Raw genomic sequence first — 14,750 nt, forward strand, 5'->3', positions numbered from 1 at the left:
TTTTTAATTGCGCCTGCATGCCCCAATCCCGGCATTAAATGCGGATCTACCTTCATTCAAGGACGCTCTTCACAACAATTTGTCCGCGTCAAGAACCCGTCAACTTGTTCTTGGTATCTTCATTTTTATCACAATTAGTAAGATTGCCGGAAAATTAACTCCGCTTGTCTGGGTATCAAGATCTGATCTGATCCTCCTTAGGCATAAAGCTAATTATTCTGTCAATTATTATTTACAATTATTTACATCCATATTATTACTTATTATTACTAATACGAAGAAATCAATTTCTAATTCTAATTATGATTTATTATGCTTCTACTAACATTCCAAGACCATTGACTACGGTTTCAGAGTGAGTCTAAAAAGGTACGACCTCAACATTTACACCACTGAGTAAAGATTTATGTAATAGACTTACTGATGTCTTAAATGCCTCGAAGCTATATCAGCCAAATGTGCAAAAAAGTGAAAGAATGCGGATTAAAAAATGTTATTCCCGTGCCAAAAACAAATTCCACTCTCGTACGGCCAGACAATAAATTCCTTCATGAGATCCATTATGTTGTTCCATGCACCTGATCAATCGTCAACCAACAATTGTCACATTTCAGATACAATTAACACATTCTTTGGACGATTATTCTTTTGTGTAGTACTTTTAGCATGTTCATCGGTGCCATCCCGAGTTTACATATTTGCATTTGCACTTTGCATTCCTTTTGTTTAAGATATTTTAAAGCACACATTTCAACGTATGTTGAACACACAAAATATAAACGAATCACAAAATTGAATTATAAACTGGACCAACAGTGAAACATGATACATATTTTACGTTGCATTTTTTGTCGGAAATTTTCGATCTTGGTACCTTCTGGTTCATCAAAGATAATAAAAAAGCTCTATAATATCACCACCGTTACGTCCCTTCATACCTCATCTTGAGCTTAAAATTGCAATTAGCTCAGTACTCTTTCAGGAGATCATAAAAAAAAATCGGTGTAGTCATTTTGACAATTAATTAAAAAAACACTTCATAGTGAATAGGAATGAATTCTAGTTCAAAGACTCAAATTTATTATAAAGTTTTTTTTTTGTAATATAAAATTATAATTAGAAGGTGGCAGAAAATAAAAAAGTCTAGAATAATTTATAATTAAAATTTAAAATTTAAATACATACATGTATGTATTCACAATAATTTTAATTCTTTAAATTTCTGATTGATTACAGATAATACAACATTATGTTGTTTGTTATGCAAGAATGGGACGAATACTTCATGAAACTTCTGGGAGGGAGAAAGGAAAAAGGAAAAGCAGAAACAGAAATGAAAAAAAAAGCAGACGGCGTCAGAGGAAACAGAAATTACATTAGAAGAAGTAGAGAGGCAAATAAGGAATAAGGAAACTGAAAAAGAGAAAGGCACCGGGGAGAGACGGAGTGCATAATGAAGGATGAATGTATGGGACCGATGAAGGAAGAGTAAAGAGACTGGTTGCAGTAATGAACGGAGTATGGAGAGGAAAGAGTTTCCCGGTAGACTGGAGAGAGTGTGTAATTTTCCCTATTTACAAAAAGGACGAAAAAGATAAAGTAGAAAACTACCGCGGAATAACTCTGCTAAACACAGTGAGCGAAACGATGAAGAGAGAGATCCAAGAAAAGGGAGTGGTATCGGACAGTTAAGCAGGATTCAGAAAGGAAAGAGGTACTATTGACAATGTATACATCCTGTATCATTTAACAAAGAATGAATTAAAGAAGAAAGAGGGGAAGATGTAGCATTGTCTGTGGATTTCAGGGCGGCGTTTGACAAGGTAGAGAGAGAGAGAGAGAGAGAGAGAGAGAGAGAGAGGAATAAGCGAATAGCTGGGTACGGCAGATAAGGTAGTGGGACGTTTTTGGGGAATAGGAGAGAGCAATGGGGCAGGTGATTTTAGGAACAGAATGCTGCTGTTTGGGGGCATGATAGAGAGTATATTGATATACGGGGCAGAGATCTGGGAATGGAAGGAACAAGAAGAGGTAGAGAAAGTGCAAGAGAAATATTTGAGAGAGGTGCTAGGAGTGGACAGAGAAACTCCAGGTTACGTAATCAGGGAAGAGTGTAAGAGGAATAGGTCAAGACTGAAAGAGGGAAAAAGAGCGGCAAAGTTTGAAGACAAAATGGATGTAAGGGAAGAGTGCAGGATACTTACGCAATACTGGAGAGAAAAGAAAGTAAACACGAAGAAGATGGAGAGAAATAAATACTATTAGAGAAACGGGTATGCCAGTGAAGAAGTGGAAAGATTAAGAGCAGGAGACAAAAACACAAACAAGCAAGAAAGAAGGGGAAATAATCAAAGAATCCAGATACAACAGGAAGTATGAGAGGTATATTACAGAGGAAAGTCCTGAATATCTGGGGAGACAGAGCACAAGAGAAAGAAAAATGATGGCGAGATTCAGATGTAGGAACGAGGATAGAGAAAACAGGTATTAGATGGAAGGAGAGGAAGGAAGGTGCAGAATGTGCTATGAGGAGAGAGAGACAATTGAGCACATAAGGTATGGACGTTGCGAAATGAGAGAGAGGGAGAGAACGGAAAGGGGAGAAATACTGAATGAAGACGGAAGGAAGATAAGATGGATGAAAGAGATATGGAAAAAGAGGGAAAGACGAGAAAAAGAAAGGAGGATGGGATAGGAAAAAATGTTAATTTTTGGAATTGTTATTTTTATGTTTCTACTCAGGAATCCTAAAGCTCGGAGGGCAAATAAAACATTATAATTATGTAATATGTTGTTTGTCATTTAGATATTAAATAAATTTTGATTATTTAGTTTTTTTAGTCTTTTTAAGCAAACTGGGCAAAGTGGTCGAAATCAAATTAAGCATAGTACTCTAGAAGTATTTCCGTACCTATTTGAGAAAAAAAAACGTTAATAAAAAATTACAAATTCTCTACATTCTAACTTCAAATTCTTAAATCAAGGTAGAGATGATTGGGATTGGTTACAAAAAAAAAATAATTTCAGTGTCCTGATCGCTCATGAAAAAATAGAAAATAGGGACAATGGACATGAAATAAAAATCAGTTCAAGGACCACACATTATAAACAAGATTTATAGTGGCTTAATCGCTTACGAAAATAAATAATGTAAAATACATCGGCAACACTGGAATCAAAACATAATTTATTAACCGGCTGAAAATATGCTACTACTTTTTACGTTTGTACAGGATAATGTGAAAATCGAAAAACTATGTAAATGCTTTCACTAATAAATCATTCATGATAAATAACCTGTTTACTCTACGTGGATTTTGATGATGACTGGCTTGAAGTTTCGAAAAATGTCAAAGTTGAAGAAACTACTCATCTTGCGTGACGACAATTTTCAAGGTTTTGTGGGTACGAAAATTTGAGTCACATCGTCCACCCACTTGGCAGGTGCAGACCTTTGTACCATTAATTGTGCTCACCCATTATGTAACTTGGGCTTTTAAAAGCATTGTTTGATAGGTTTTTTTATCACTTAGGTTATTATCCAACTGAAATAGGAATAATGTGGTACTTCAAGAGTAAGCAAACCGATTAATTTGTTATTTATTACTTATTAGGTACAACTTAATCCTTTTAGTATTATTGGCGACAATTGACACAAATCATAATTTAGCATCGGATTTATGTCTTCAAGGCATATTGTCACATGCATAAAAAAATTCTGATACCTAACATTTGCTTGCCAGACTGTTTTATAACCCGCGTAATATAAAATAAGAAATCTTTGGTCAAGGAAATCTGCATTATGCCTGTCATAAAATTTGCACCGTCGCGGTAAGGTGAAGGTTGAGTGATAATTTGAATACAAGAAACTACCATATTTTATCAGATTATATCCCAAAATTTATGAACATCTAACACTGTTTTAATTATTTTTTTAATTAATTTATACACAATAAACCCTCTTAAATTTCTTTATAGGGACTACCTACCTCTAAGAGATGAAGTAAAGCTATCTTCATATATGCCGTGTTGAAAAGGAAAGTTTCTGATTTATTTAAATATAAAATGTTATAAATGAGCTTCTAAAGTTATATAAAAATATGCAAAAGTTATATCGAGTCAAGGTCAATTTTGGACAAATAGGAATGTATAATTTAACATTTCTTTTAAACCCAACATACAGGAATATCAATTTTATCTTTCACGATTATATGTTCCAGCAAGAATTTCTAAGTACTTGCTCAAAAATTTAATAGTAATTTAAAGGGCTTTTACTTAAAATCTCAATAAATACTTCAAACATTGAAGAGTACATAATCTCCTTTTAACTTTACAAAGATTATTAAAAGTGCTTGAATTTCTGTTAACTTCATAATTATCGGAAATATTTGGCAAAACAAAATTCTCCTGATAAATTATTATTGATTAAATTACTCGCCAACGTTAAGAAAGAAATTAATAAACATAACATTTGATTAAACTCAGATTCAAAATACATAATTGCCAATTTTTTAGCTCTATTAGAAACTGTCGCTTTAATAATATATTTTTAGAAATTTTATCTACTCACCCTGAAATTATTATACCGAGTGTTACAAAAGTATCAAATAATCGCTGTCACTTTTTAATTTGAAAAATTATGAAAAAATGTTTAATATAAAACAAAACAAAAATTGTCAACATTCTTGATATTGCATTTTATTACTTAGTAAGTTAATTTTATCACCTTTGTTTTTTTTTATTTTATTTTTTTTGCCATAATGGCGAAACTGTATTTATGAATACAGAAAGATACGCTTGTTTGAAAATCACACAAAAAATGTATGGGTGTTATTTAAAAAACCGAAGTTGGTTGCCATAGCAGCGAAACAAAAGAAGATAGGAACAAACTAGAAAGACCAGATGATGCAGGATAATACACCAATCAACTTTTATATTAAACATTTTTTCATAAATTGTCAAATTAAAAAGTTACAGCCAATATTTGATACTTTTGTTCCACCCTGTATAAATTTAAGTTGAAAAGTAAATTTATTCAATATTTATCGTTCTCACAGCCATATTATTGCGTGGTCGTTGTTAATTGTCAATTTAAAAAATATATGATTGTGTCTTTTGGACAGAAAGCACAGCTTTTTAGTAGATGATGACGGAAAGTACTTTTTATTTTATTCAACTTTGTCGTCATATTATGTTTTAATTAAATAAGTACTGTAAAACCAAGAAATATGCGTTAATTATGTTAATATTTTATTAACATTTAGTCGTTTATGGAAACATGACAATCTGCTTTTCAGTTGCAAATTACGTTATTTTCTAATTTGTAAAATTTAAACAGCAAAATCCATAAATCTAAAAAGAACTAGTGTGGGATTAATTATTGTGGTTATTTAAAAGCCCCTGGGACGATTGTATTCTTACATAATATAACACAAATATTCCAAAGATTAACTATTTGACAAATTTATTTACTTAATTTAAATATTTACGTTATTAGATGTACTAAAAAAAAAGAGGTGTGACTCTTTTGTTTATAAGGGACCATTTCAGTTCATCATGATACATGAAAATTATACAGGGTGAAATCTAAATACATCACAATCCTAAAACCCTAAGATCTTTAGACGCATGAGGACAGAAATGCCATGTAAAGTTCAACCACAAAAATTGAGTACGCCACTTTATCACGTTAGGAGGAATATTAAGATTTTAAGATTTTTTTGTAATATCTAGTTGTTAACGGTGGCTTTCCGGACAGTTTGTCACCATGTAAACAACCTTATAACGGCCGGAGTCCGTTAAGGGTGTCCGTTATGAGCGGGAGCGGCCGTTATGAATAACTAAATAACTATAGCAACGTAGATCTAAACTTTATTTTTCAACTTTTTTACAATTGGTACAATAATTAATGTTTAATGTTATGGGACACACCTTGAATTAATCGAAATCCGCATGCCACTAGTAGAGGTAGACGAGATCGAAGATGATGCTTCACAATTTTAACACCAACACAAGCGCGATTTTGCAGGGAATAACGATGACTTCACTTGCTCTGCGGCCATCCGAACATCGGGAATATCTTGATCGCGATTTTTTATTGATTTCAGTCGTTTATTTTCAACGGAAAGTTAAGTGTTGAACAAATCTGACAAACAGCAGCAAATGCAGACAAGATCGAAGATGATGCTTCACAGTTTTAACACTAACACAAGCGCGATTTTGCAGGCAATAACGATGACCTCACTTCCGGACATCGGGAATATCTTGATTGCGATTTTTTATTGATTTCATTCATTTATTTTCAACGGAAAGTTAAGCGTTGAACAAATCTGACAAACAACATTGAAACAATTTTTTTTCACAAACAACGATTGACATGACGACGTCCTCCGCACACTTATTAATCATTCGGTTTTTTCGATGGCGTTGAAAAAAATGTATTTCAAAAAGATAATTGTGAACGAATCGTAGAGATATGACAAAAACTATTGTACAATACACGTCCGTTAGGGTCTTTACTGCCTCGCCAGTATTATTCGACTCGCTCTTCGAGCTCGTCTCACAAAATCTCTGGCTCGGCAGTAAAGGCTATCCTAACGGACTTCTACTGTAAAATACTATAAAAGTTATCGAGTGCAACGCAAAAAAGGTGCCAAAAGTTTTGTTACGCGAGTGCTAGTACCGCGTGCAGATTAGTTGTTTTCGGCTATTGTTTGCTTGAAATATTGCGTCTCAGTATGTCATGGAGGAAAATTATACCAATGACCTATATGGTACTTTGTTGCAGAAGTGCAGATGGTGTTGGGTACAAACTTTGTATCGCGAAAAGTTTGCGACGCATTGTGTTCTGCATTCGCAAACATTTCTGGCTGTTTTACACCATCTACGGGAACTGTGGATAGGGATCAAGAGCGTATGCCACGGGTGTTAGATCTCGACACCCAAATTCTAGAGACTATGGAAGAAAATCTGTCAACAAGTACTCGGTAGTTAGCTCGTGAATTTCAGGTTTCTCAGTTTGTGCCATGCCGCACTCTTAAAGAGCAAGGGTTGTACCCCAATCATGTTCAGCCGGTGCAAGCATTGCAACCAAACGATTACATTCGACGGCAGGAGTTTTGTGAGCGGGTGATTCAAACGTGTGTCGATTAACCTGATTTTTTGCGAAAAATCTTGTTTACCCATGAAACGGATTTACACATACATAATGGAGTTTTTAATTGCCAAAATACTAACCATATTCAACAGCACAAAAACAAACAAGGGTTTGGGACAATCGAAGGGCACAGGCGTGTATTAGAGACCACGGCCGACATTTTTAATAATGTTTCTAATTGTAAGTATGGTAGGTACTGGTTTCGTTATGGTTTTTGCTTTGACTTTTCCTTTCACTTGGATTTCACTCGTAATCTTACACGTTTTTTCGGCTATTTCATTCATTAAAGCGTTTTTGCGGATATTCGTGTTTCGATTTATTAGAGCTTTCAGAACCATCTCGTTCGGAATGGAACTAAGTTAAATTGGACTTTATGAATTTAAAATGTTTAACTACATTTTCGGGGTATTCACTTATTGAAGATACTATGGTTTACATATTGTGATGCATTTCAATTTCACCCTGTATATCTAATGGTAGTTTCTAGTACTATGGGGTTTGCTACTTTGCTAATAAATTATCTATTATTATTACGGCATTCAGGCCGGATTTATTTATCATTACGGATATTTCTATCGAGTAATGATAATTCCTTTGAAAGCACTATTTTTTTAAATTATCATTAACACTGCTAAATGGCAACTTTTTACACGACATCCACATCGGAGTTAGTTCATACGACATTACGAATTACAGACAATACCCATCCAAACACTAACCATACTCAACGTTGCTTAACTTCACTGATCGAATGATGTAATTATTATTATTTAATAATGATAATAACAACATTGTAAATAAAGAAATCTTTGACATAAAGTCATGTCAATCATTATTTTATGTATTTTGTGGTAAATGTTCCTAAGACGAAAAATCATATAAAAATTTTAAACCGACATTTACCTGCTTTATACTAAGTAAGTAAAGTTTTCAACCTAAAATGTTTACAGAAACATGTTTTAATCCAGATGTTTGCTCCACAGATTCATGTTTCAACCAAGCAATTTCTAATTTATATTCCAAGTTATGCTCGTTATAACATTGCCATAAAGTAGCGGTTAGCGTTGATTAGATTACATAATAAAACTGTTTTGTTGAAATAATAATAGTCCTAAATGAATGAAACTTGTAGAGAATAACCAAGCTATAAGTGTAACTAATATAGAATTAGAAATGATTATTACACTTTACTTACATTTTACAACTGAGTTTTGCTTGAACATTTTTAACAAAATTTTTTAAATGACACTGACAAAAGTTGTCTACATTATACATCTATGTAATCTGAGCATTTGTTGCCTAAAACGTATTTCCCGAAAAAGAACCAAAAGCTAATTACCTGACAAACAAATAGGTATATAATTAAAGATGTCATATTGTACACAATGAGAGCCAATTAAGAATTAACCAAACAATTCGTGTACAATTAAATTTTGCAATGTATGTATTACTTTATTTTTACAAAATTAGCGACTGATGTAAACTATCTTTAATTTAATTTTTCCTGTATACAACTTTTTCACATGAATAAAGCAAGCAGTGTAGTGAACTAAATGAAACTACTACACTCACTTTTCGTTAATTAAAAATTGTATTTACTTTGTGTTGAACGAGATTTTTACAACATCAAAACCTTTACTGATGCACAACGAGCTTTCAAGCTTTACATTTCCAACAGTAACTTCTATAGCATCCAAGTCAATAGTACCTAGTATCAAACATAGCATAATTGTCACTCGTCAAAATAATTAAAGTTAAATTTAGAGATGGTTGACATAACTTTTATAGAATTTTATGCGTTTATTGCTTTGAAGTAAAGCGCTCAGCGTTATGAAAAAGTGTTAAAGTGTGTATAAGCTAAAATTTGTTACTTTAACTGAATTTGAGCTGATGTTTCAGTGAATTATTCTATTATTTCTCAATAGATTATTATCTACCTACTTTATCTTCTAAATTGAGTATAGAGTAAAAATGTTAATTTGTCAAAAAAATGCTTTTTTCCAACATCGATTATGAAAATGATACTTTCATCACTCAATTTAATGAGGAAAGTAGGCGTTTGCATCACTAGTGAGGAAAATGGAGAAAGTAAACTCACTAGTGAGGAATATTTATTTAACAATCTACTACATTAACAATCTACTACCTACTTCTAAATATAAAAATGTAAAACACTGTTATTTGCATTAATTGAAACTCCAGATCCGGAAAATTAAAAAAATAGGGGAGTAAAATAATTACAAAGAAATTTAAAATTGAAACTCATATTCATAAGCGATGTTGGAAAAAATAGTAGGTATACATACACAATTCGTGATCAAAGTGCGATTTTTCAACTGGCAATACTATCCTCACTCGCTGGCGTTCAAGAGTATATCATGTATTGCTCGTTGAAAAAACAGGCACTTTCATCACTTATAGTGTAATATACTATTTCACGATTGAGTGTAAAAGTAAAAATTCCCCGGAGAGTTTTCATCATGAATCAAATAAAAATTGAAATTTTTAAGAAGTCTTACATGTTGATTAAGGTTACAATTTCAAAATTTACACTGCCCCATGTGTTACTTTAGTGGGTTCTTTTGCAGAATACCTAGTTATTTAGAATGCGGTAGGTTTATTTTCCAGCCTGACAACTAGGTTAATTGATTAGTTGGACGTAAGGTTATTTGACACACTCACGGGACTAAAAAGAGAAAAAGAACACGTAGAAAAAAAATTGCAACATGTAGAAAAAAAATGTGTCCAATACGAGCGGAAAGTTCTTTTTCACTCTCGCTCGAATGCCTCACTCGTTACACTCGTGAGTCAAAGTTCCGGCTCCAGTAGCAAAAAGAACTACTTTCCTCTCTAGTTTGACAAATAACTATTTTTTGTTGGGGAATTTTTAGGATACTTATTTTGTATACGGATTTATTTTGTAGCATGATAAATTCTTTCTATATGTACATACATTTATATGTGAATAATTTCGAGATATTTTCTGAATTACTTGGTAGCTCCTTGGATACAACGTACAACGTTATGCTTCCAATTATTTCTAAACCCACTTAAATCCACTTACCAACTAAACATTACGGAACATGTTTAAGAACTACATAAAAACAAACACTAGTAATAAGATCTTGACAGTAACTGCCACCAAAAACTATGGGAACATTGTTGATTTAATAAAAATTTAATCAAAATACGTTAGAAAATATGTTCAAGAGTTTTATCAAATCATAAAATTGATTATACTTAAGTATTCTTTTTGTAAACTTTAACACTGTCTCACAACCAATTTCTTTCCCTTTTCTTAGTGTCTTTCTTCAGTTTAGAACTAATTTAATGTGCATTTTTTAAAAGAATCTCTAAAACCAGATTGCGACAGCCTAGGTTATTATTAGCTACTAAACGGGTTTTGCAAGTTGTAGGTGTTAAAAGCAACGTTGCAAAAAATATTAACATTTCATTTGTGTTTAAACAATAAGTTTTATATAATTATGGGAAAATAGTTTAAACAAATCTACTGACATGACTTTTTACATATTATTGTTAAATTTTTCTGCGTGTACTTAATCTTAAGGTCTCATGTGTTTACAAGTCCTGCTGAAAATTCCGAGATCCTGCTCTGAATTCTTGATTTTATTTTTATGGAAAACCATTATCATTATTCAAGGGAGTTGGTTTTAATCAGTAATAAGTATTATTACAATATAATAATAATGCTTTGCTATTAATAATATAATTAATAACATGTACATATATATTGTATATAAATATTAGTAGTGTTGTTATTGTATTTAATTTAAAGGGGTGGTACCTGTTGCAAAGACATTGTTGGTGAATGCAGAACCATCAGTGGGATCGTGTTTTGGGAAAACCATTGTAATCAATCATTCAGACAAATCGACATGACCTCTACCCCTTACTCTCTTGATGATCCGCAGTCAGCAAATTCGCAACGCAATTCCAAATGCCAAAAGCTGTACAATAAGAAGAGAGAGATTAAACCGAAATGAAACATGACGTGTCCCACAAATTGTGTACGTGTCCTATTAGGTGGCCACATTAATAATAAAAGTAATGACGTAAATTACAATAAAATAGTAAAGATAAGCAGGCCGTACCAAAATCCGGACGTACCAGTCGTCGGTGCAAGTCTACAATTTAAAAAAATCGTAACTACCGCCCTGTCACATGCGGAAGTAGTGGTCTCGGGGTGTAATTTATGTTCAATCGATTAAAAAAAACAGAGTGGATCTTAAAATTTTCATCGTCAGGGTGTGTCGGCATCTATTATTCACGCAGCAATTGGTTACAAATAATTTTCCGACGTTTATTGGCCGGCAGTCCAATATTTACGGTGTGGAAGTATCGACGTTTTAACAGTGGCGATTTAAAGTGAGAGATCAGTCCGGGCTCCGGTCGGCCATAAAAGTGTGTATGGGCCGGGCTAATGCCAGGCACCACAAAGAGGAAGATACTCCGGGATATATTTATATAATACATACGTAAGCAAAGTAAAATCAGCGGCTCAGAACCGAAGGGTGGTTGACTCGGGGCTGAAAGATTCAGGCTCACGAGCGCGACTGCTGCTAGGTCGTGCAAGGTAGGAAGAGCAGCGCAGTTAGAGCAGAACCTGATAGCGCGCTCAGTACAGCGATGACCGCGAAAGAGATCGTTTCGTACGGCGTCGAAGGCCCGGAACCGGAAAGCCGCAAGCCGCAAGGATAATATGCAATGCCCCGTGATTCGCCAACACGACCCCAACAATTTTTCTAACCAGTGCGACGAACCAGGTGCTCTCGCCCCCTAACATTTTATTGTCAGTGTTAACTAGTTTAACTGAGTGACTAGGACACCTGACAGACCGCAATGTCCACACTTGTCAAATCTGTGTTCAACACCTATTGAGGGATTATAATTCTTTTGTGTCTGTTAATGTGTGGTGTTGTGATATATTTCAGTGTTGAGATGTAAGGATGAGATGTTAGTGTTCATGGGGTTGCTTTGGAGAATCCTTGCCATCTATTTGGTGACCGCGCCTCAGGTGTCCCCCATCTTCAACGGCCTGGAGGAAAGTTCCACCCCCAACGACCTCGATAAGCCTGGTAAGTGATTCTTCCTTAATGCCAACCTGCGATCCAACCCTGTCGGACTCTCACACGTTTCAACTACGTGGCTTTCACTCTTCTTAATTATTAACACGAATTAAATTTGTTAATTTTTAAAAGATTTTGCTCCTGGTATTTAAAGAAAGCAGTACGTGGCTTCCATTAATTTTTCATCAATCCACCTCTCATATTTAATAATTATTAGTTTTGATGCGAAACTGTGACTTTCGAAGCTTTACGGTGACGTTTGGGGCTTGTAACGGAACGAAATCTATTTCTCCCTCTATAACACTTTATTGATACGCAGTAAAATCTTAAATTCTCCATTTCTGTTGACAGATTTGTTTGATCAAATATAATTTTTCGCCACCAAGAGCACATCGAATGACGTTACGTAAATGTGTTCTTTCAAATATTTAAAATGCTCAAAGACATTAATTTAATGCCCAGCTTTTAACACACGATAATGTGCTTACCTAACCGAATATAATTGCCTTGTTACATAACTTCTTCAAAATACAATCAAAATAGTCCAGTCATTTAGATTTAAATATTATCATGGATGGAAAATGTTGGCCACTGGAATAGATTTACACAATGACAATAATAATTAATTAACAAAAGAATTTCAAATAAGAAGAGAACCACGAGAAAATGTTGTGTTTATCTAATCACTCCCGTCAGTTCATATCCGGACTGAAAGCTAATGAAAACTAAATGTCAAAGTACACCAAACTTCGTGAATTGACAACGAAACTTTGTCCAGTGGCTTTATCAGCACCACTCCACATCTGATTCGTGAAACCAAGCAATCATTGCCACCTGTAAAAGATTCAAACATTCATTGTAGAGAGAAAAAAAATTGCAGCTACTTGGCGGGCCGAGATGATTCGGAGATAAACTCACGAATAACTTTCGCTTTTCGTGAGGTTGTTATGTAATTGTTTAAAATAATTTTTATTCGTTTTATGCAGTGCTTAACAATTGTCAGTTCTTTGGTAACGAAAGCTCCGTTGAAAAACTTGACGTGTTGTCAATATTTCAATTTAAGCCGATCCAGATTTGACCGATTTGACGTAGCGCAAAAAGTAGCATCGCGAAACCGTGACTATCACACTAGACGGAAATAAATGCATCTCTGCAGAATGCAGTCCTCTGAGGAAATCAACTTTAACACAACGTTTTAAATAAATTAAACGGATATTGTTGGCAGAATACGCAATCAAGTGCGGGTTACGTCGGCCCTTTGAAAATGCCAGAACCGGATCGGGGAGGCTTCCAAATAATTTTAGTTTGCATTTTGCAGTCAGAATGAAAGATTGGATTTTTAGGATAATGAAATGATCGTTTGTGACAATTGAGGTAACAAAACGTTATCGACTTTGCATTTAACATTCAACTCTCAATTATTTATCTCGTAAATCATTAATTTCGGTAATTTTTGTATCTAAAAATTATACATATATGTAATTAAATTACATAAATCAGTGGTCGTTAGTTTTGTTGGTAAATGTTAAACGTTAAGGAGTACCATTTAAATAATCAAACCTGTTGGAAAGAATGCGTGCAAAAAATAAGTATATGATAATTTTGTCGCATAAATAATTTAAAGTGAAATAGCAAATTTTGATTTATATCGTAATTAGGAGCTAATGCTGACAAATACATCAAACTAATTGAATTAAATTTCAATTTTACAGTTAGTTAATGAGACTTGTATCGTAATAAAAAGACTGACACGTCCATCGACAGACACAACAATCATTTCTCTCTTTTTTTTAAATTACAGCTCCTAAATTGCAATATTTAGCTATGAAGAGTTGCTTAGCAAAGTATAAGATGACAATAAAAAAATAAGTAGACTTTATGAAATTAGAAAAAGAGCCAAAATGTTTTCTTATCACGAAAGTTTATTATTCTTTGACAAAATTCTTCAATGATAATTTGAATATTTAAAATCTACATAATTAATTTCCTTAAATATTTCTTATTTAATTTTCTTTTACAAATATTTAACCTTTGGGTACATCTCTTAAGCATCTTGTATGTAATTAAAAAAAACACCAAGGTGGAGAACTTCATGATTATAGCCAAAGCGCCAAGATTAGATCCCGAGGCGTGCCGAGGAATGTAAGGCGCGAAGGCTATAAGGGACTTCTCCACCGTGGTTCATGTACAATTTTTTTCACTACTAGATCCGTTAAAACCCTTTCTAATAATAATTATTAATAAAATTATTTTGTCCGATGCGACGATCCGAGTTCTCATTTTTCAACGGTTGCTATGAAAATTGAAAATCGTCTGTCTACGTTAACCAATGAAATCAACGAAAATCTTTCGTTACTAGGTGACGGCTGTTCATTATTGGCCACTGGTTAATAATGAAAATTTATTAACCAGGAGGAAAGAAATTCTACTTCTGGGTTCAGTTCGAGAGTCAATAATGACGCCTTCTAAGACTAGTAGTGAAAAAATTATGTTTTGATATACCACAC

At 33.6% G+C, this 14,750-nt stretch overlaps 1 protein-coding gene across 1 annotated transcript in view; it reads left to right on the forward strand.

Annotated features, from left to right (window-relative positions):
- Window positions 1–11,776: 11,776 nt before the first annotated feature.
- side-IV (sidestep IV) overlaps window positions 11,777–14,750 on the forward strand; it is a 231,202-nt gene continuing 228,228 nt past the window's right edge. The window contains exon 1 of the mRNA XM_069037956.1: window positions 11,777–12,252. Within this exon, the coding sequence (XP_068894057.1) occupies window positions 12,129–12,252 (124 nt within the window). The 5' untranslated portion in view covers window positions 11,777–12,128. The remainder of the gene's footprint in view (window positions 12,253–14,750) is intronic.

Source organism: Tenebrio molitor, chromosome 2, assembly GCF_963966145.1.
Source record: "Tenebrio molitor chromosome 2, icTenMoli1.1, whole genome shotgun sequence".
NCBI classification, from domain to species: Eukaryota; Metazoa; Arthropoda; class Insecta; order Coleoptera; family Tenebrionidae; genus Tenebrio; species Tenebrio molitor.